Genomic DNA, 18,348 nt, shown 5'->3' with positions numbered 1-18,348 from the left:
CTTCTTCTTGATTCTGCGACAAAGATTGTTCTCCCACCCTTTGTTTTTCCTTTTCAAAGTTGTTAGAGTGGAGAGAGAGTGTGTGTGATGGAAGAAAGAGAACAAAAGAGTTTGCGATACCCATGGGCGCTAGTATGTATGATTTAATGCCCTGCAGGACGCAGCTTATGATTCATGAGTCTTTTCTTTACATATTATATATATTTATTGTTTTATGCCTTTAACATGTTTCTCTTTCAGTTCTTGTCTCTTTTCTCTGCCATGAGTGATGGCTAATTGCTATTGCCACGAACTGTTTCGTTCTGTTTCTTTCCGTACATGTTCCTCGTCTCGGTGCCCCCTTGACAACGGCACTGGCTCTTCATTTGATTTGAGAATTTGTTTACATTTGCCAGGTCAGAGTATATACAAGATTGCTCGTGGCAGAATTATTTTCTTCAATATACATTTTACGTGTTTTGATCATGTTGCGGGTTTTAGAGTGGAGAGAAGCATGATTCAAATTGTAATATTGACAGATTATATTTGATATAGATATACTCAAAATGGAACGCACATTTTCGGTCTCTGACGAAATTCCAAAACGCCTTGCTAGATAGATCAAACTGTGAAAACCTCGAACAAGAATTAGAAAGAAAAAAGTCCCTTTATCACTTATTCAGTTATAGATGGGAAGGTGACGTTTTGCAAGAAATAGAGGAAAGAAAAAGGCAAGCAAGCTTTCAACACAGCCACTTGTAGAATCTCTTCCACTTGGGCCAAGTCTCCCACTCTTCCTTTTCCTGCTGCACGAGGATGGGGACATTAAAGTCTCTTCTACCGGTATCAATGTCCATGTCTTTGATGCGCACGTAGCTCGTCCGGTAGTAGATTTTGTGGCCCAGGAAGAAGATGAGAACAATGGGAGCGCCCATCCACTTCAAAAAGAAGTTTTCGGCTTGCGACGCCGCGGTATTGGTCTTTCCATGAGAGATGGGAAAGGCGCCGACCCAGAACTGGGCTGCGAGGACGCTGATGTTGAGGGCGAGGCCGACGTAGGAGCCCATGACGCCGACCTGGGACTGGAAAGGAAGGTCGCTGGGGACGTGGCCGCGGGCATGCCAGGTGCGTCGGAAGCGGATGTGGCAGAGGCAGATGGAGCCCCAAGTGAAGATGGATGAAAGGCCCGAGATGGCCAGGAGCCAGTCGAGGACCGAGTTCTGCTGCTTGAGATCGGCGAGGTAGGCCAACAGGCCGAAAGCTCCAGCCACCATGATGGCAACAAGGGGTCGTCCCCGCTGGTCGACGTAGCCGAGGATTTCAGGGGCCTGGCCGAGATTGGCGAGGGCGGCGAGGGTTCGCGAAGAACCAAAGACGGCCGAGTTGCCGACAGACAAGACGGCGACGAGGATGACGGCGTTCATCACCGAGGGAAGAACGTCGATGCCGGCCGACTCGATGGCAATGACGAAAGGCGAGGCGTGGGCGTCTGCGTTACTGGAGCCCATCAGGTCTGGGTCATTGTAGGGCACAAGCAAGCCAACCAGCGTCAGGGCGACAATGTAAAAGAGGCTGATGCGCCAAAACACCTGCTTGATGGCTGTGGGGAGCGACTTTCGGGGGTTTGCCGTCTCGGCCGCCGCCAATCCGACGAGCTCGGTCCCGGTGAAAGCAAACGCAGCCGTGACGAAGACGCTGCAGAGACCCTTGAAGCCGTTGTGAAAAGCGCCGGGATTGTCCCAATACTTGCCGCCGATGTATCCGCTTGTGGGAGTCCCGCCGAGGTTTAAAACGATGCCGAGGAGGCTAAGGCATTGCTAATTAGCAAATAGACGATACGACGTGCTGTCATGCCTTGTTCAACTTACATGAAGCCAATGACGGCAACAATCTTGATAAGGGAAAACGTAAACTCGGCTTCACCATAACCTTTTACGCCAAACATGTTGATAGTGATGATAGTGACGATGAACACGGTGACAAAAATGGCCCTTGTGAGATGGCTATCCCAGAATCCAATGGTTAGAGATGCTGCAATAATCTCCAAGGGCAGGATCGTCAGCCACTGCATGGCGTAGCTGGAAAGAGGCAATAGTTAGCAGATGTTGGACATCATTATCAAGCACATAGGAGGATGACCTACTTCCAACCCAAGGCAAATCCCCAAGAAGGATCAAGGAAGCGAGTAGCCCACGAAGAGAATGAACCAGCAAGGGGGTAGATGACTGCGAGTTCACCCAGCGCCTGACATGTGCAGTACAGCATTCCGCCGACGATGGAAAAGGCCAGCAATAGGGACGCCGGGCCACCCGCAGCGAGTGCTTTACCGGATGCCACAAACAAACCGGTACCTAGACACGGGTTAGAAAGGACACTCTGGGGGTGGTGAACGTAACGGCACGAAGGCATTGAAATGAGCGGTTGCGCACCTATAGAGCCCCCTATAGCAATCATCTGCAAATGTCGGCCCTTGAGCTTCCTCGACAGTCCGTTGGAGTGCGCCGTCGCCAGCGCAGCTCGGCGCAAGTCGTAAAAGGGCGAGCCATTGTTGTGTCTCCGTACGCTCTCGAGCGGGCCAATGTCGTCGAGGTCTCTGCTGGGGAAGAACTTTGAATTCGGATCGCGTCTGAAGCTGTTGATGAAGCGGTCCATCCGCGGCTCCTTGACATCGTCGTAGTTTGGCTCCCGCATGCTGTAGGAGCTTCCGTGAGTCAGCGACTCCTCCTTGATCTTGTAGTTGCCAAACGGGTTGAGCTCAATGTCTCGCGGCGGCGCCATGCTGCCCTTTTTGCGCGCGAAGGGAAAGGGAGCGGGTCGCCGGCAATCGATAGGACGGCGGCGAGGATGACGATGCGATCAAAGCGTTTCCGGGGGGGTGAAGAGGCGTTTGCCTTTGTGTATTTGTAATTAAGGTATGTGGTAATATAAGCAGTGACCTCCAGCTGGCAATACCGTACTCGTAGTTCGTCGCTGTCGTCGTTTGCTAGGTACCTTGTTACGGGGTCGAGTCGAGGAGAGAAGGGGAGAGAAGGGGGGAAACCCCGGCGTGTGTCTCGAGTTAAGTTAATTCGGGGTGTCGCCGTCTCGGCTCGAGATACCGACTCGCAGAGCCAGGGTGTTGAATTTCCCTGCCATGCACATGCAGATGCAGAAGCTCAAGAGTTGAGTGCGTGAGTCTGCATGGGCAGCGTCACACGCATGGACAGTCGTCACCAATGGAGCGGCAAGGTTGTCCCGGTACTAGGTAGGTAGTATGCTCGTACAGTAGCAGTTTAGTAGCAGTGACGAAAAGAAGAGAGAGAGAGAGAGAGAGAGAGAGAGTTTGACACTGGGGGGACTTGTAAATTAATAAAAACGGCCTAGCAATGGGAAGGGAATAGTAAGTGTCAGAGATAGCGGCCATGGAAAATGGCTAGAGGAGTTAAATGGTGGTGCCTTTTTTTTTTATCTTGTCGGACAAGGGGTGGCGCAGACGAGACAAGGCCCCAGCGAACGAGTGCTGTACGAAATAGATACATGGTGAGAGATGGCGCTCACATCAGGGCTGGCCGTGGCGCTGTTGATCCTGCCATGCCTCGACTAACTCGTCAGATGTACAAGTACAGCTACCAGGCATACTTGACACTCAGCGTTGGAAGTGAGTGCGACAAAGACAAAGAAAGAGATGGGAGGGCTGAAAAGGTTGCTGCATGCACGGCATCGGCCTCTGCTCGACGGATGCATGCGTTAGTGCTACTACTAATAGGTACGAGTGATACAAGTACAAGTAGGTAACAGACAGCACGATAGATCTGATGCTAATCGGCTTCCCAACCCAGCGGGATACGACGTTGGGCTGCCTCGGTTACCGTGCCAGTCGAGAGGTGCAAGGATGCAGCGCTACCGCAGCAATGCGATTCCCATCGATGGATGTCGTTTTGGCTAACGGCCGTTATGTACCTATCTGCTGCAGCGCGAACAGTACTAGGTAGGTACCTGCAGCCCAAATTACAGGCACTTCTGTCATCACATGCGCTCAAATCCAAAGCCATCCACCACATGCACAGTTCAAAAAGAACAACAAAAAGAGACTTGTGATAGCGCCAACAGCTGATGTTCGTGCGCACCGATGCGATTTGATGCGATGTGACTCCAGGCAAAACGTGGAAGCATGGCGTTGCATCTCCCAGGGTCGAAACTGGGGCGAGCGCTGGAATCAGGTGGGGTGGGGACCGCCGATAAGGGGAACTGTCCAATGGCTTCAAATTCGCCGGCAACAGGTACATTGAAGTAAACCTAACGTATAGAGGGTCGCAAAGTACCTACTGCATCTATCGTCCGGCTTCACTCATCCATCTGCAGATACATTGAGTCTGTTCATTCATTACTTAGTACCTAGTACCTATAACCTACCTCTAACTAACCTTTGTAGCAACTACTTGGCCTACCCATACTACTAATGTATGTATCATCACAGACATCAGCAACTGCAGTCCAGTGCAGCGCCCCCACTGACTCCCCTCAAAGAAACTCGCCCCAAAATCCAAACGCCTCGTCCGTTAAATCCAGCACGTGATAACGCCTGATTTCCTATCAACGGGTGTGAAAGCCACCGGCGGTCCGGGCTTGATCCGTTGGCCCAACCACCTGCTGGGCAACTGCTTACCCCCCCCCCCCCCAAATGACCGCATAGAGTGGGCGGTATCTGGGGCGATTGGCTGAGTCCGCAGTACCTTAGTAAAGCCCAAGGCCTTGCTTGATATCAGGTAGCGAGAGCTTCTTTTAACATTGTTCCTCCATATCGGCTCAGCATAACATCAAACCATGGCTCCCAAAACGCTCATTGCGCCGTCAATCCTGTCGGCTGACTTTGCACAGCTCGGTGCAGAATGCGCCCGCACCATCGAGCAGGGTGCCGATTGGCTGCACGTTGATATCATGTTAGTTGTGACGCAGATACCCGATGTCGAATTACGGCACCATCACCTGTGTTTCGCCAACTTCCAGGCTGACAACGAGTATACAGGGACGGCCATTTCGTACCAAACATCACATTCGGAGCCCCCGTGGTGGCAAAGGTCCGGCCGCACGTCGAGAAGCCGGCCCAACCCGCCGGTCGAGGGACATTCGACTGCCACATGATGATTGCCGAGGTACATCAGATCCCGGTTCCGCATTGACTTGAACACAAAACTACCTCTCTCCTCCCTGGCAAGAATAGAAGTTTCTTTTTTTCTTTTTCTTTTTCTTTTTGGCTTCGAAGCTGACATGATACGTCAAACCAACAGCCTAAGAAATGGGTCAAGGAGTTCAAGAGCGCCGGCTGCGACCTCTACTGCTTCCATTACGAGGCTGCCTTTTCCTCTGCCGCAGAGTCTCCCGAGCAAACGACCGATAAGAAGACCAACCCCAAGGAGCTGATCCGATATATCCACGACAACGGACTGCTTGCAGGCATTGCCATCAAGCCTGACACATCCGTCGACGTGCTTTGGGACATTCTCGAGACCTCGGATCCCAAGGAAAGACCCGATGTAAGCTCTATGGCTCACAATTCTTTTTCCCCCCGCAGCCTACCTACTTACCATAGGCTGAAACATGGCAACTAAAAGCTAACGTGTTTGGTAATCAAGATGGTTCTCGTCATGACGGTCTACCCCGGCTTTGGAGGACAAAAGTTTATGGCCTCGGAGCTGCCCAAGGTGCAGGAGCTGCGAAAGCGATACCCCGAGCTGAACATTGAGGTGGACGGAGGGCTCGGCCCCAGCACCATTGACCAGGCCGCCGACGCGGGAGCCAATGTCATTGTCGCAGGCAGCGCCGTCTTTGGAGCCAAGGACCCGGCCGAGGTCATTTCGCTGCTGCGGAGGTCCGTCGACACCAAGGGAGGCAAGCTGTAGGTGTTGAGCGGGGAGAGGGTTGGATATAGAAGTGGAGGTCAAATTAGCTGCACGAAATAGAAATAGCGATTGCTTCCCCGTGTTTTTTTTTTCAAAAAGCCGTCGACAACATCCCAGCCGTGCATGTTCAGCTACCTATTCTGAACAATGTCTCGCGTCCAGTAAATCTATATGAATAGAATTACCTCCGTCAACAAGTACTAGTCCTAGTATCTTGTGTGTCAGCATTCCTCCACGTGGCAAGGAACGCATGCTCTTCCCCCGCCTCATTTTAATGAGAGCCTTCAGGGACCAGGCCGCAATATTCCGCCGTCGATAGCATAACGTTTGCAGGAAGTACTACCACTACTTACTAGTACTAGTAGGGTAATCCTGCAGTCATCTTGGCCGATGACTTGTGTTGCAGCAGTCATCAAATGAACAGATTTACAGAAAGATGGTAAACACACGGTAATCAAGGTCATCCATGATGTCGTACTCGACTTTATATACCTACCAAGACACGTACATAGGTTATAGAGGTTTCGTCTATACATGTTCAACGCCAACATGAACCGATGCTGCAACGCCAAACACTACAGTACCTGGTAGTAGAGGTAGTTATGCTCAATACCTACCTAGGTAGGTATCATTCACACCCAACACCCACCCCCGCCTCATCTTCAATCAAACTCATCCAACTCTTTGGTCAGTCGTCTTGGGCGTCCTGCTGATCGAACCCGGAGGCTTTCGCTTCCATCCAGTGGAGAACAACGGTCCCATGTCAAACCTGGGAAACGGATGAGCCTCCGTGTTCAGCACAATCTTGTCCAGAGGCAATAAGTCGTTTGGCGAGAAGAGGAGATACATGTACTTGAGTGTCTCAGCCTGACCGAATAACATGCACGCGTTAGCAGCCATAAGCTCATGATGGGGAAGGGGGGGGGTTAACAGAAGATGAGAAAGTAATGCGACTTACCAGCCAGAAACTTTCCATATTATCCTTAACCATTGGCGGGATGGTGTTGGCATCAAGCAGGCTCGTGAAGCCCCCTTGATCTTCCACCGCAGTATAGTTGGCAAACGATTTGAACATTTCCCAGCCCCATTCGCGGTACTTGACGTCGCCGGTGATCCTCCACATGTAGAACAAGCTCTCGACAGTCTCTGGGCGCTGCAGGTTGTGCACGTCGTTAGAGTGCACCACAAAGTCCTTGCGCCACTCGGCGTGCGGATCCTCGTCCAACTCGGCCGGCGCTTGATGGGGCGCCGATTCCTCCAGCGGCGGGTTGGGAATGTTGAAGTAGGTGATTTCGGCGGCCAGGCCCGTCTTCATATACTTGTACATGCCCCAGCAGGTTTGCATGAGCTCCCTTGCCAGCTGCATGTCGTCGTCCTGCTTCTTGGACCAAGTGGGCAGTTTCCGCGCCTCAACTTCAGTGATGCCACCGGTGGCCGCCAACGCAATGGTCCCTGGCATGAAGCAAACTAAGTGGTCCATCTTCGGCGACATCGCATACTCCAAGCCGTCTGGGCGCTCAGCGATGATGGTGAAGCCGGAAGGCTCCGTGTAGGTCACCAGGTGCTTTCGCACGCCCGCGAGAGCTTCATTCCACATCTCTTCGTAGATGGGCTCTTGCTTGTTCGTCTGAAGATATTGCTTAATAAGGTACTCATAATAAGAGTCACCCCTGCTTCCCAGACGAATATTCTGGCCTCGGAATTCGCCCGAATCCGCGTAAATGTAGATGGGCACAAGACCGTCTTCCGGATGATTATCATCGACAACCTCCATCACCTTTTCAACCTTGTCCCAGAAATTCTTCTCGCCAGTGAGCTTGGCCAGATACTTGAACTCTAGCTGAAGAGTCGTGGCCTCAGCCGTGGAAGAAGCTCCATTGTCGGAATGAGACGGGAGGCCCTTGTACTCTGCCAGATTGACGCTAGCATACGGGACACCAGAGTCAGAGTCAAAGGCAGAAAGTAGCCTGTCCGCCAGATCTCTAGCTTTCTCGAGATATAAATCTTCCCCGGGAGCCCCTTCGTCATCCTCGACCAAGGGCGCAAGGGTGGGATATTCGGTGGATAGATAATGGGCAGAGAGCAGCCCACCCAGCATACGGATGGTAGTCTCAAAAGTGTTGACGTCTTGGTCTTGATCCCAGGTCAGCGATGTGGAAAGCCATTCTCGTGCATGTTGCAGGCGTGATGTCGAGTTCATCAGTATCATCGTGTCCAGAGCGTCTATGATGATCCACCCAAGGCCCTTCTTCGCCATGTTCCTGCCGCTTTTCGAAACCGGGTGAAATTCATCCTTGCCTGGTGTCATCACAGAAAGTAATTAGCAAGAAAGAGATGCCTTCCATGACAGATGTCGAGCCACCAATATCATCACATACCCCATGCATAGCGTTCGTAGGCATCCCAGCTCACCTCGAAGGCTTCGACCACGCTCTGCCGCCGTTCGTCCCAGTCCACGTGGTCCCTATCCTGAGACAGACGCAGCCAAGAGAACGCCGACCCGGAAGATTTGGCTTCGGGATGTCCCGAGAAGAAGCCCATGATGTATAGCACAAACACCGCCGCCGCCATCAACGTCCCCAGCACCTTCTTGCGCCGCCACCAAGGCCGCAGTCGCATTGATGGCGCATAGGCATACGGCTTGTCTTTGTACATTGGTAGTGTATCCGACTCGAACAAGCCACTCCCTAGAACTCCCGGACCGCCTCTCCGCGACAGAGCCGCCCAGGCGCGGTCTTCCAGTGCTCGACTAGGATCCCCAAAGTCGGGCACGTGTTTGGGCATGGAAAACGACATTTCTAGGGCATTTGCGCTCGCCTGCGTCGCTGCCTCCCGGATATTCTGCGCCGCTCGCAACGCTGTATCTTTGAATACGTTTTTGCTGTGGATGCCGAACGGGTCGCGGATCATTGGGTCGACGGGGTCATGTCGAGGGGGGCGCGGAGGGGAGCGATTGGAGCGGCCAAACACACGGTAACGAGAGAAGGGAATGAGTGAAGCAATTCAAACTGCTGCTTCACCAAAAAAAAAAAAAAGAAGCCGGGAAAAGAAGCAATGGCCCGTCACGCACACGAGCCCGTCTAGGGGTCCTGGCTATTACAAGAGCGGACTCCTGGGAATGCCAGTAAAAGGACATGTCACCTCCAATCGATAAGGTTGTACTGTATCGCTGGTTTGTTAGTCCGAGGCTTGATCCCAGCCAAAATGTGGACTTGCTTGGCGCCCATGGGGGAACATGCCGCGCTACAAACTCGAAATCAAGCCTCAAATCTTGTACGGGTTTCCTCAGCGGCGCACTCCAGCATACAAGGCGTTTCAATGTCTCTCTCGAGGATTAATTCTTGTTCTATATTCACTGGCACTGCACACTAGCATATGTTATACTTGAAGCGAGAGCGGGATTTGACCCATAATTAGTCGCACATCTCACCCGTTTCAACCTCCCCTGCATCTACATTCGACAGTTGTCGTCGAAGAATTCAAAGGATATACAGGTACTAGGTAGTATTAGTACTTATATCAGCGGTACATCCCATACCTAACGTGTACTCTGACTACCTACAGTTGTTTTTTTTTACTCGGCAAATCAAGTATAGAAACATGGACATCAGGGAATTCCCCTTCCTAAGCCCGGAAGAATTCTGCGAAGCATGCCATCATTTTGATAGCCGGTATTGCAGAGCAACTTTAGGGCCCATGAGGAAGAAATGGAAGCTCAGGCTGTGCACCTCTCTGGATCTCACATATTCAGCTTCAAGTGGTTGCACAACATATCTCCAGATAATCCGGCCTTTGGAGGAGACGGTGGACCCTGAAGACATATCACTCGATTTGGGCAGCTTTTCCATTTCAGATCGCAATGCAGGCGACGGGTTTCTTCAAGGGGACGATGACATGATTGATGCTGAAGAGTCTGATGCGGTATGTATGCTAGCCTGATACCACTGCCGCTGCTGCTACATCTCGAGCGTGCTCACACACTTTTTCTATCAGGGCCTCATACAACACAAGGCGAGGCCGGGATTCGGCTATGTAGCATACGAGATTCACCTACACCCCACATACAGAGTTCCGTGTCTCTGGTTCAGCCTTCACGATCTCCCCTCAGACGAGCCTGCTTTCAACATCGACACCGTCTTCCGCCGCCTGGTTCCTGACAGCTATAAAGATGGTCTCCGTCGAGGAGTAGGAGGCATCGGAGGCATCTCAGCAGACGTGAGTTTCCATTTCTATTTGCACAAGTTAATTATGGTATCCAAAAGATCTAGTGGCGGTCCGGCCGCACTAACAGCTTGCCTATAGCATCACCCCATCACCGGGGTCCCCTCTTTCTTTCTCCATCCGTGCCTATTAGGAGACGCTATATCCAGCTTCCAATGTTCAAGGGATAATTATCTCATGATCTGGTTCGGCCTGGTAGGGGGGTGCGTCGACTTGTGGGTGCCCAAGGAAATGGCCACACAATAACGGCACTATTGGGATGGAGGAACCCTCGTTCTTGATGGGGGATGGCCCCGTCGTGAGCATGCATAAATCATTCGTCATCGCTGTCCTCCTCCATGGCCACATCCTCCTCGCTCTCCTCTTCCTCATCGTCGCGAGTTCTTTTCTGACCACGATTTTCATCTTCCGCATCCTTCGCAGCTTGGCTGGCGGCTGGGACAGCGGGTTTCTCGGGGGCCGTTCCGGGCAGCGGTGCGTTGAAGATGCTCTGCTGTAGTTCGGTTTGTTCCACAGTGGCGGCGCCGGATGTCGTCATGGGAATCTTGAACGTGCCATCGAGCTTGGCCACGAAATGGGATTTGGACTTGGCGTATTGGATTTTCTACAGAGGGTTAATCGCCAGTCGTCAACAGGGCCACGTAAAACCGGAGGATTACGCACCATTGGGCGACCCAAGAAAGTCTGTCCATCCAATGATCTCATTGCCTGAGTTGCCGCCTGGATATCGCGAAACACGATGTGCGCCTGGCCACGCATTTCCATTGTCTTGAGGGCCACGATGTCGAGAACCGGGCCAAAGGTCGAGAAGAGCGTGTAGAGCGCCGTCCGCAGGTCAGGCTTTTGTATCTTGGCTGATGGGAGGTTTGTGACATATAGACTAGACGCAAATCAATTAATAACATGATAACTCGGATTGTCCGAGAGCAACTCACGTCTGATTTGGAGGGATCGGTTGCACTTTGGCGGGTAGAGAGGCGTTTGGCGCGAGTCCGCGAGGAGCAACAGTCGACGCCATTGTGCGGTTAAGGAGGATCCGAGTGTTTCTTAAAGAGGAAAATAGAAAGAGCCTTTGTCTCGAGATATAGAACAGCGTCCCTATAGCTCGTTGTCGTGTCGGAGATTTGCCGTGTCGTCGTCTGGATTGGTGATTGATTTGGTTGATTTGAGCGTGGAGTTTTTCTGGTTCCTAGGCGGCTGGTCTTGCGAGCGACGAGTGGCCCAAGCTTCCCTGTCGCTACAAGTGCAAGTGCAAGTGCAAGTACCAGGTACCTCGACTTTAGCTGCCACTTGCTTACAGCCAGGGGCTCCATGTACGTAACTCGCAGCAGCAACGTCACCCCGCCATCTCGCCGCTATTGCTTCAACCTCGACCTCGATCTCGACCTCTCCAACTCATACAAGCAATCCTCTTCCCGCAATCAACTCCAGTTTCTACGTCTTCGTCTGCGATAGTAGAGAGCTACTCCTATCGACACAATGGCCGCTCCCGAAGTTCACCACCTGTTCCACAACCCCATTGCCGACCACTCCTTCTCGGCCGACCACGCAACTCTTGCCGTTGCTCGCGACTCAACCGTCGAGCTGTACGGCAAAGCTGGAAATGCCTTCAAGCTAAAGGATGTGCTCAAGGGCCACGACAAGACCGTCACCAGTGTCGACATTGCCCCAAACAGTGGCCGCATTGTGTCTTGCTCTCAGGGTTCGTCGTCACTGTGTCTCCTTTCCGGCCTCGTTTGAGCTCCTGACTGATGCTTCGCAGATCGAAATGCGCTGGTCTGGGAGCCCTCTCCTACCGGATACAAGCCTACCCTTGTCCTTCTCCGAATCAGCCGCGCTGCTACGTTTGTTCGATGGTCGCCTTCTGAGACCAAGTTTGCCGTGGGCTCCGGCGACCGCGTGATTGCGGTCTGCTACTTTGAGGAAGAAAACGACTGGTGGGTTTCGAAGCACCTGAAGAAGCCGATTCGCAGCACCATCACCAGCGTTGCCTGGCACCCCAACTCCGTGCTCTTGGCTGCTGGCTCTACCGATGCCCATGCCCGAGTGTTCTCTGCCTTTGTCAAGGGTGTCGACGAGCGTCCCGAGCCTGGTGTCTGGGGCGAGCGATTGCCTTTCAACACCGTCTGCGGAGAATATCTGAACAACTCTGCCGGCTGGGTTCACTCCGTGTCCTTTTCTCCTAGCGGAAATGCCCTTGCGTTTGCTGCCCATGACAGCAGCATCACGGTTGTCTACCCCAGTGGTCCAGAGCAGCCCCCTATGGCCGTTTTGAGCGTTCCCACCCAGCTCCTTCCCTTCAAGAGCTTGATCTGGAAGGCTGAAGACGAGATAATCGCTGCCGGATACGATTGCGAGGCGTTCCGCTTCCAAGGAGGCGAAGGGGGCTGGCAGCTTGTTGGAACTGTCGAGTCCAAGGGCAGTACCGGCCAGGGTGAGCAGCGCGAGGAGTCAGCCTTGAACATGTTCAGGCAGATGGATCTCAAGGGAAAAGTCAAGGATGACACGCAACTGAAGACGATTCACCAGAACACGATTTCCACTATTAGACCCTATGAGGTGTCTGGTGGCAGAGTTACCAAGTTTAGCTGTAAGTAAAACTAACATTCTCCCTCTCTCCATTGATGCCCGAATGGCAACTAGATTGCTCACAATTATTTTTAGCAAGCGGTGTCGATGGACGAGTGGTGGTTTGGAACGCCTAGAGTCAATGATCGCGAGGGTTTACATGAGACGTCTTCTTTGTACAATAGCTACCTAAGGTAGTACCGATGGGTGGTCGTGGCGGTTACTGCTACTAGGGCTCCATGTCAAGATATAAAGAACGGGCGCAGGCATATTTAACTCATTGGATTGTAATAGGGTGTAAGAATATTTATATATCAAACTTTTACAATGTTCCATCCACAGACCTCTATGGCAGGGCAATGGCCTCAATCTCCACGTCGACGTTCTTGGGGAGCGTCTTGACAGCAACGCAGCTTCGTGCCGGCTTGTGAGAGAAGAACTTTTCGTATTCTCCGTTCATTTCCTACAAAACGATGAGCAATGAGATGGGGGGGGGGTTCAACTTTGATGGATATCTACAGCAATGACTTACGGCAAAGTGAGCCATGTCGGAGATGAAGATGGTGGTCTTGACGACCTTGGAGAGGGAAGAGCCGGCCTCCTTGAGGACAGCATCGAGGTTTTCGCAGCACTTCTTGGTCTTTTCGGCGATGGTGCCCTCAATCAGGGTGCCCTCGGCGGTGAGAGGGATCTGGCCCGAGCAGTAAATGGCCGTGGGGGTCTTGATGGCTTGGGACTGGGTTTTCATTACACATGAGATGAGGTTGATCGTTTTACATCTGTACAAGAGAACTCACGTAAGGGCCCAGGGCTAGAGTGTGTCAATGATTAGATCAAACCCGTTGAATCACGCTGACAAGTTGGATTGAACTCACGGAAGGGCGCATCCTTGGTGTAGACGATGGTCTGGTCGGCCATTGTGGACTTTGGTCTGGCAAAAGCTGTGACGAGTGTAAACTTGGGTCTTGCAGCGAACAAGGCTGGAGGAGCCGCAGCTAGGCTTCTAGCAAAGGACCGGGCAAGGCTGCGAGAGATTGACAGCGACATGGGCACCTACAGGTTTTCTGTTAGGAGAAGGTTTAGATTCCGGGCTGGATTGTTGGGGGGGTTTGGGAGAAGAGTTGTTACAAGAAGAATTGGATCGAGTTTGTTCGTTGTTTGATGCGTGTATTTAGTAGTGAAAGCTTGCTGAGCTTGGGCCGGGTGCCCCCTCCGAAGGCCGGAAGCTTTCCCTCCCTCCCCCGCCTCGATTGCTGTGGCGGGTTTTACCGGCCCAGCGAGGTAGAAAGAAGAGGCGCGGTGGGCATTCTTACAAATGGGTTACTATGTACCTATGGATGGCATGGAATTGTTGCTGTAGGGCGCGCGCTATGGGTTTGCAGGGCGCATGTTGGACATTTTGGGCATTGCATCAAGTTGTATTTGAGTAGAGTCTCTTCATTAGTATCAATCGTCTACTAGTAGAATTGATATTCTGTTCCCATGTCAAGGGTGCGCCAGACAAACAACTCTTTGTCTATCAATCATTGAGCAAAACAAGAATTGTAGAAATACCTGCCTAGGTATATAATCTTGGACCTCTATCTCCCCCGACCTACTAGATAGTATGTAGGTAATTGCTTTTTCTTACATGTTGGCTTACTTTTTCTTACATGTTGGCTTACAGGCATGCATCTTGGCTTCGACGCTCATTCCGCCCATGATAGGCTCATTCATGTCTTCCTAAGCATGCAAGAAGAATCAGCTTCAACAACTCTCTCAAATCAAAGCAAGTAAGCGAGGGGCGCAGCCTGGTCAAAGAGAGAGAGAGAGACAAAGAGAGCCATGATTGAGTTGGTTTCACTTTGATGAATCCCAATGCAAATTGCAATCAACGCTACCGGCTCCTTGTTGCCAATAGCGGAAGTGTCTCAGGGGTGTCGAGCTGGCGCGTCATCTTGATCCATGGATCATTCATAGGGCCAACAGTTGGAGCTCCCCCTTTGCGGCGTCGCAATCCCAAATCCGGAGTGGGTAATAAAGGACAGTGTATTAATAGCTCCCGTGAACCCGGCATGTGATGGAGAGAAAGAGAAAGAAGTGGTTGAGAAAGATGCAAATGGATGTGCGCCATGTTCAAGATAGGATGCATTGTTGGCGGCTATTTACTATTAGCCGTTACAGCAAAAATGGCGAGAATGAATAAATAACTAAATACCGAGTGCATGCATCACAACGTAGCCTCTTCCATCCAGCTTCTTTCATCTCCATGCTAAAAATCCAATACTGCCTGCCAGGTGGCTCAAAAAAAAAAACGAGGCACTGCTACAGATTAAGTGGCGTGGCTGATCCCTGCAGCTTAGGCCTAGTGGCTCCAGCCTCGAGTCCATGGAAACGAACAAAGACAAAGACACGTTCGCCTCAGCTCGACTTGGGCCAACCCACCTTACGGGAGGCTCAACCATTGCACTCGGGCCTCCGCTGCACGACGCATCGCGAGTCTCTGTTTTTTCCCTCTTTCATTCTCTTCTCTCTTTGACACATTTTCAATTCTTCAATTCTCTTCAACCCGCCGCGGAGCCACCTTTGCATTGTTGTAAGTCCCAGTCCCAGTCCCAGTTCCAGTTCCAGTTCCAGTTCCAGTTCCAATTCGCTGTGTTGCCGAGACATGGATGCAGCCCAGTTGCACAGGCCCTAGCTCCCCGGCATGGAGAGAGACTTGAACGTTTCCAACATCTGGCCTGACTGCTGAATTCCATGCTAATTGCTCGTCCGTGAAGCCTCCTAGAGCCATGGCTCGATCTCCAACGCCGCAGCCGCCTAGCCTGCGGCAGCGGAACGTTGCGTCCAAGCAGCCCGTTCCCGAATCCACCTTTGCCCCCGAGGTCGAGCTCGACAAGCTGTCCAAGGCGGCAGCCTCGTCGCGCCAGAACATTCGGAGGGGCGAAACTGAGCACACGCTTGCTCTGACTCTGGTGACCATTCTCGGCTTCGTCACTCGGTTCTGGGGAATTAGCCACCCCGACGAGGTTGTCTTTGACGAAGTGCACTTTGGAAAGGTAGGGGATGTCGTGTTGATGTAGTCCACACTCAATGGCACACATGCTGACTGCTCTCATAGTTTGCCTCCTACTACCTTCAGCGAACCTACTTTTTCGATGTCCACCCCCCTTTTGCCAAGCTGCTTTTTGCCTTCGTTGGCTGGGCGGTTGGATATGACGGCCACTTCCACTTCGAAAACATCGGCGACTCCTACATTGCCAACAAGGTGCCCTATGTCGCGTTCCGAGCCTTGCCCGCCTTCCTGGGCGCATTGACTGTGTCTGTCACGTATTTGATCATGTGGGAATCGGGCTATAGTGTACCTGCTTGCCTCGTCGCTGCCGGGCTGATCCTCTTGGACAATGCGCACATTGGCCAGACTCGTCTTATTCTCCTTGACGCTACGCTGGTGCTTGCCATGGCCTGCAGCCTCTTGTTCTACATCAAGTTTTACAAGCTGCGACACGAGCCCTTCAGCAGAAAGTGGTGGAAGTGGCTTGTCCTGACTGGCTTTGCGCTGTCTTGCGACATCTCGACCAAGTATGTTGGTCTCTTCGCCTTTGTCACCATTGGCTCTGCTGTCATCATTGATCTGTGGGAGCTTCTGGATATCAAGCGACCCGGTGGGCCCATCAGCCTTCCGCTGTTTGGAAAGCACTTTGCAGCTCGCGCCGTTGGCCTGATTATCCTGCCTTTCCTCTTCTACCTTTTCTGGTTCCAGGTGCATTTTGCTGTCTTGACTCGATCTGGTCCCGGCGATGACTTCATGTCTCCAGAGTTCCAAGAGACTTTGAGCGACAATGTCATGCTGGCAAGCGCTGTCGATATCCAGTACTATGATACCATTACCATCAGGCACAAGGAGACCAAGGCGTACCTTCACAGCCACCCCGACACCTACCCTCTGCGATATGATGATGGTCGCATTTCCAGCCAAGGCCAACAGGTCACTGGCTACCCCCACAACGACACAAACAACTACTGGCAAATCGTCCCTGCCAGCAACGACCAGAAGCTCGGCCGCATCGTAAGGAACCAAGAGTTGGTTCGACTTCGACACATCGTCACGGACAAGATTCTGCTCTCCCACGATGTTGCTTCTCCGTACTACCCCACCAACCAGGAATTCACCGCCGTGTCCGCTGAGGAAGCATATGGCAATCGCCAAAACGACACTCTCTTTGAGATTCGAATCGAGGGAGGCAAGGCCAACCAAGACTTCAAGACTGTTGCCAGCCACTTCAAGCTCATTCACTTCCCCAGCAAGGTTGCCATGTGGACTCACACCAACCCTCTTCCCGAGTGGGCCTACAGACAGCAGGAAGTCAACGGCAACAAGCAAATCACTCCCAGCTCCAACGTGTGGATCGCCGAAGACATCCCATCGCTGCCTGAAGATCACTCTCGTCGCCAGAAGGAGCAGCGCAAGGTCAAGTCGCTGCCGTTCCTCCGCAAGTGGTTTGAGCTGCAGAGGTCCATGTTTTACCACAACAGCAAGCTGACCAGCAGCCACCCGTACGCCAGCCAGCCTTACCACTGGCCGTTCCTTCTCCGAGGTGTGAGCTTCTGGACACAGAATGATACGCGTCAGCAAATCTACTTTGTTGGCAACCCAATTGCTTGGTGGCTTGCCAGCGGTCTTTTGGCTGTGTTTGCCGGCATTATCGGAGCAGACCAAGTCTCTCTGCGTCGAGGCATCGATGCCCTGGACCATCGTAAGTGTTTTATACTTTTCTTCTCTCTGGTTACCAATGGCCCCGAGTCGTCGCGCTAACTCTTTGATAAAAGGCACCCGTTCTAGGTTGTACAACTCCACCGGCTTCTTCTGGCTGGCTTGGGCTACTCACTACTTCCCATTCTATCTCATGGGACGTCAGCTCTTCCTCCATCACTACCTTCCTGCTCATTTGGCGTCTTGCCTGGTCACAGGATCCCTCATTGAATTCATCTTCAACACAGATCCAGCAGATGAGGAGCCATCTCAAGGCAAAGCTTCCGGCCCCAAGAGACATATCACAGCTCGCGAGCGGTTTGCTGGCAAGAGCATGGCCGGTGCCTGGATTGCTTGTTTTGCGATTCTCGCCGTCGCCGCTGCCAGCTGGTTCTTCTTCTTGCCTTTGACATATGGCTATCCCGGACTGACCGTCGACGAAGTTAACCGGAGAAAGTGGCTTGGATATGACCTTCACTTTGCCAAATAAACAGGTACAGCTCTCAAAGGGCTAGCCATGGTGTTGAAGAAGGAGGATTGGTTCAGGGTTAGACAGATTGATGTCAATGGAGAACGCTCCCTGCGAGGTGCTGTCGACTGTTGTAGTAAAAGTCATGTGAAGGGGTCGGGTTTGTTATATGATGCAATATGCTTGACTGTGTACAATAAAAGGGGGAGGTTAGGGAGGAGCATGGAGTTGGTAAAGAAGAAAACAAGGCGCAATATTTTGCGCCTCCTCAAATAAGAATAATCCAAGTACTTTTTTTTAAAAAAAAAAAAAAACTCCTCCCTATTTCCATATATATCAGCTCGAGTGATGGATATCCGTCGTTGACTCCGTAGGTGTTCTGTTCGCCCTTTTGTTACGTAAGCTACCAAAGTATCCCGCTGACTGGAGCTCGTAACGATCACAGCTGCACATCATCGTTGTCATTGAAGGGAAGCTTGTCCAGCCGCAAGTCGAGACAA

At 52.1% G+C, this 18,348-nt stretch overlaps 8 protein-coding genes across 8 annotated transcripts; 4 read left to right on the top strand and 4 right to left on the bottom strand.

Annotated features, from left to right (window-relative positions):
• Window positions 1–722: 722 nt before the first annotated feature.
• On the bottom strand, window positions 723–2,757 carry Triagg1_332 (uncharacterized protein; the record flags this gene model as incomplete). Its single annotated transcript, XM_062898330.1, has 4 exons — window positions 723–1,785; window positions 1,848–2,057; window positions 2,123–2,330; window positions 2,409–2,757. 4 exons carry the CDS (start codon window positions 2,755–2,757, stop codon window positions 723–725), a joined length of 1,830 nt encoding a protein of 609 aa, XP_062760682.1.
• Window positions 2,758–4,782: 2,025 nt separating this feature from the next.
• Triagg1_331 (uncharacterized protein) lies at window positions 4,783–5,858 on the top strand (the record flags this gene model as incomplete). Its single annotated transcript, XM_062898319.1, has 4 exons — window positions 4,783–4,898; window positions 4,985–5,111; window positions 5,247–5,492; window positions 5,592–5,858. The coding sequence occupies 4 exons, from the start codon at window positions 4,783–4,785 to the stop codon at window positions 5,856–5,858; spliced, it is 756 nt and encodes a 251-aa protein (XP_062760681.1).
• A 672-nt stretch (window positions 5,859–6,530) lies between these two features.
• On the bottom strand, window positions 6,531–8,768 carry Triagg1_330 (CAZyme family GH47; the record flags this gene model as incomplete). Its single annotated transcript, XM_062898308.1, has 3 exons — window positions 6,531–6,725; window positions 6,817–8,156; window positions 8,237–8,768. The coding sequence occupies 3 exons, from the start codon at window positions 8,766–8,768 to the stop codon at window positions 6,531–6,533; spliced, it is 2,067 nt and encodes a 688-aa protein (XP_062760680.1).
• Window positions 8,769–9,554: 786 nt separating this feature from the next.
• Window positions 9,555–10,126, top strand: Triagg1_329 (uncharacterized protein; the record flags this gene model as incomplete). Its single annotated transcript, XM_062898297.1, has 3 exons — window positions 9,555–9,779; window positions 9,852–10,073; window positions 10,121–10,126. 3 exons carry the CDS (start codon window positions 9,555–9,557, stop codon window positions 10,124–10,126), a joined length of 453 nt encoding a protein of 150 aa, XP_062760679.1.
• Window positions 10,127–10,392: 266 nt separating this feature from the next.
• Triagg1_328 (uncharacterized protein) lies at window positions 10,393–11,097 on the bottom strand (the record flags this gene model as incomplete). The annotated part of the gene is made up of 3 exons (XM_062898286.1): window positions 10,393–10,683; window positions 10,743–10,959; window positions 11,015–11,097. The coding sequence occupies 3 exons, from the start codon at window positions 11,095–11,097 to the stop codon at window positions 10,393–10,395; spliced, it is 591 nt and encodes a 196-aa protein (XP_062760678.1).
• Window positions 11,098–11,558: 461 nt separating this feature from the next.
• On the top strand, window positions 11,559–12,784 carry Triagg1_327 (uncharacterized protein; the record flags this gene model as incomplete). The annotated part of the gene is made up of 3 exons (XM_062898275.1): window positions 11,559–11,781; window positions 11,842–12,669; window positions 12,744–12,784. 3 exons carry the CDS (start codon window positions 11,559–11,561, stop codon window positions 12,782–12,784), a joined length of 1,092 nt encoding a protein of 363 aa, XP_062760677.1.
• Window positions 12,785–12,993: 209 nt separating this feature from the next.
• On the bottom strand, window positions 12,994–13,565 carry Triagg1_326 (uncharacterized protein; the record flags this gene model as incomplete). The annotated part of the gene is made up of 4 exons (XM_062898264.1): window positions 12,994–13,110; window positions 13,180–13,383; window positions 13,445–13,458; window positions 13,523–13,565. The coding sequence occupies 4 exons, from the start codon at window positions 13,563–13,565 to the stop codon at window positions 12,994–12,996; spliced, it is 378 nt and encodes a 125-aa protein (XP_062760676.1).
• A 1,853-nt stretch (window positions 13,566–15,418) lies between these two features.
• Triagg1_325 (CAZyme family GT39) lies at window positions 15,419–17,869 on the top strand (the record flags this gene model as incomplete). Its single annotated transcript, XM_062898253.1, has 3 exons — window positions 15,419–15,685; window positions 15,748–17,383; window positions 17,457–17,869. The coding sequence occupies 3 exons, from the start codon at window positions 15,419–15,421 to the stop codon at window positions 17,867–17,869; spliced, it is 2,316 nt and encodes a 771-aa protein (XP_062760675.1).
• Window positions 17,870–18,348: the final 479 nt, after the last annotated feature.

Source organism: Trichoderma aggressivum (assembly GCF_033847375.1).
Source record: "Trichoderma aggressivum f. europaeum strain CBS 100526 chromosome Unknown scaffold_001, whole genome shotgun sequence".
NCBI lineage: Eukaryota > Fungi > Ascomycota > Sordariomycetes > Hypocreales > Hypocreaceae > Trichoderma > Trichoderma aggressivum.
The sequence above is the reverse complement of the archived record's forward strand: the minus strand, read 5'-3'. Positions and strand labels throughout refer to the sequence as shown.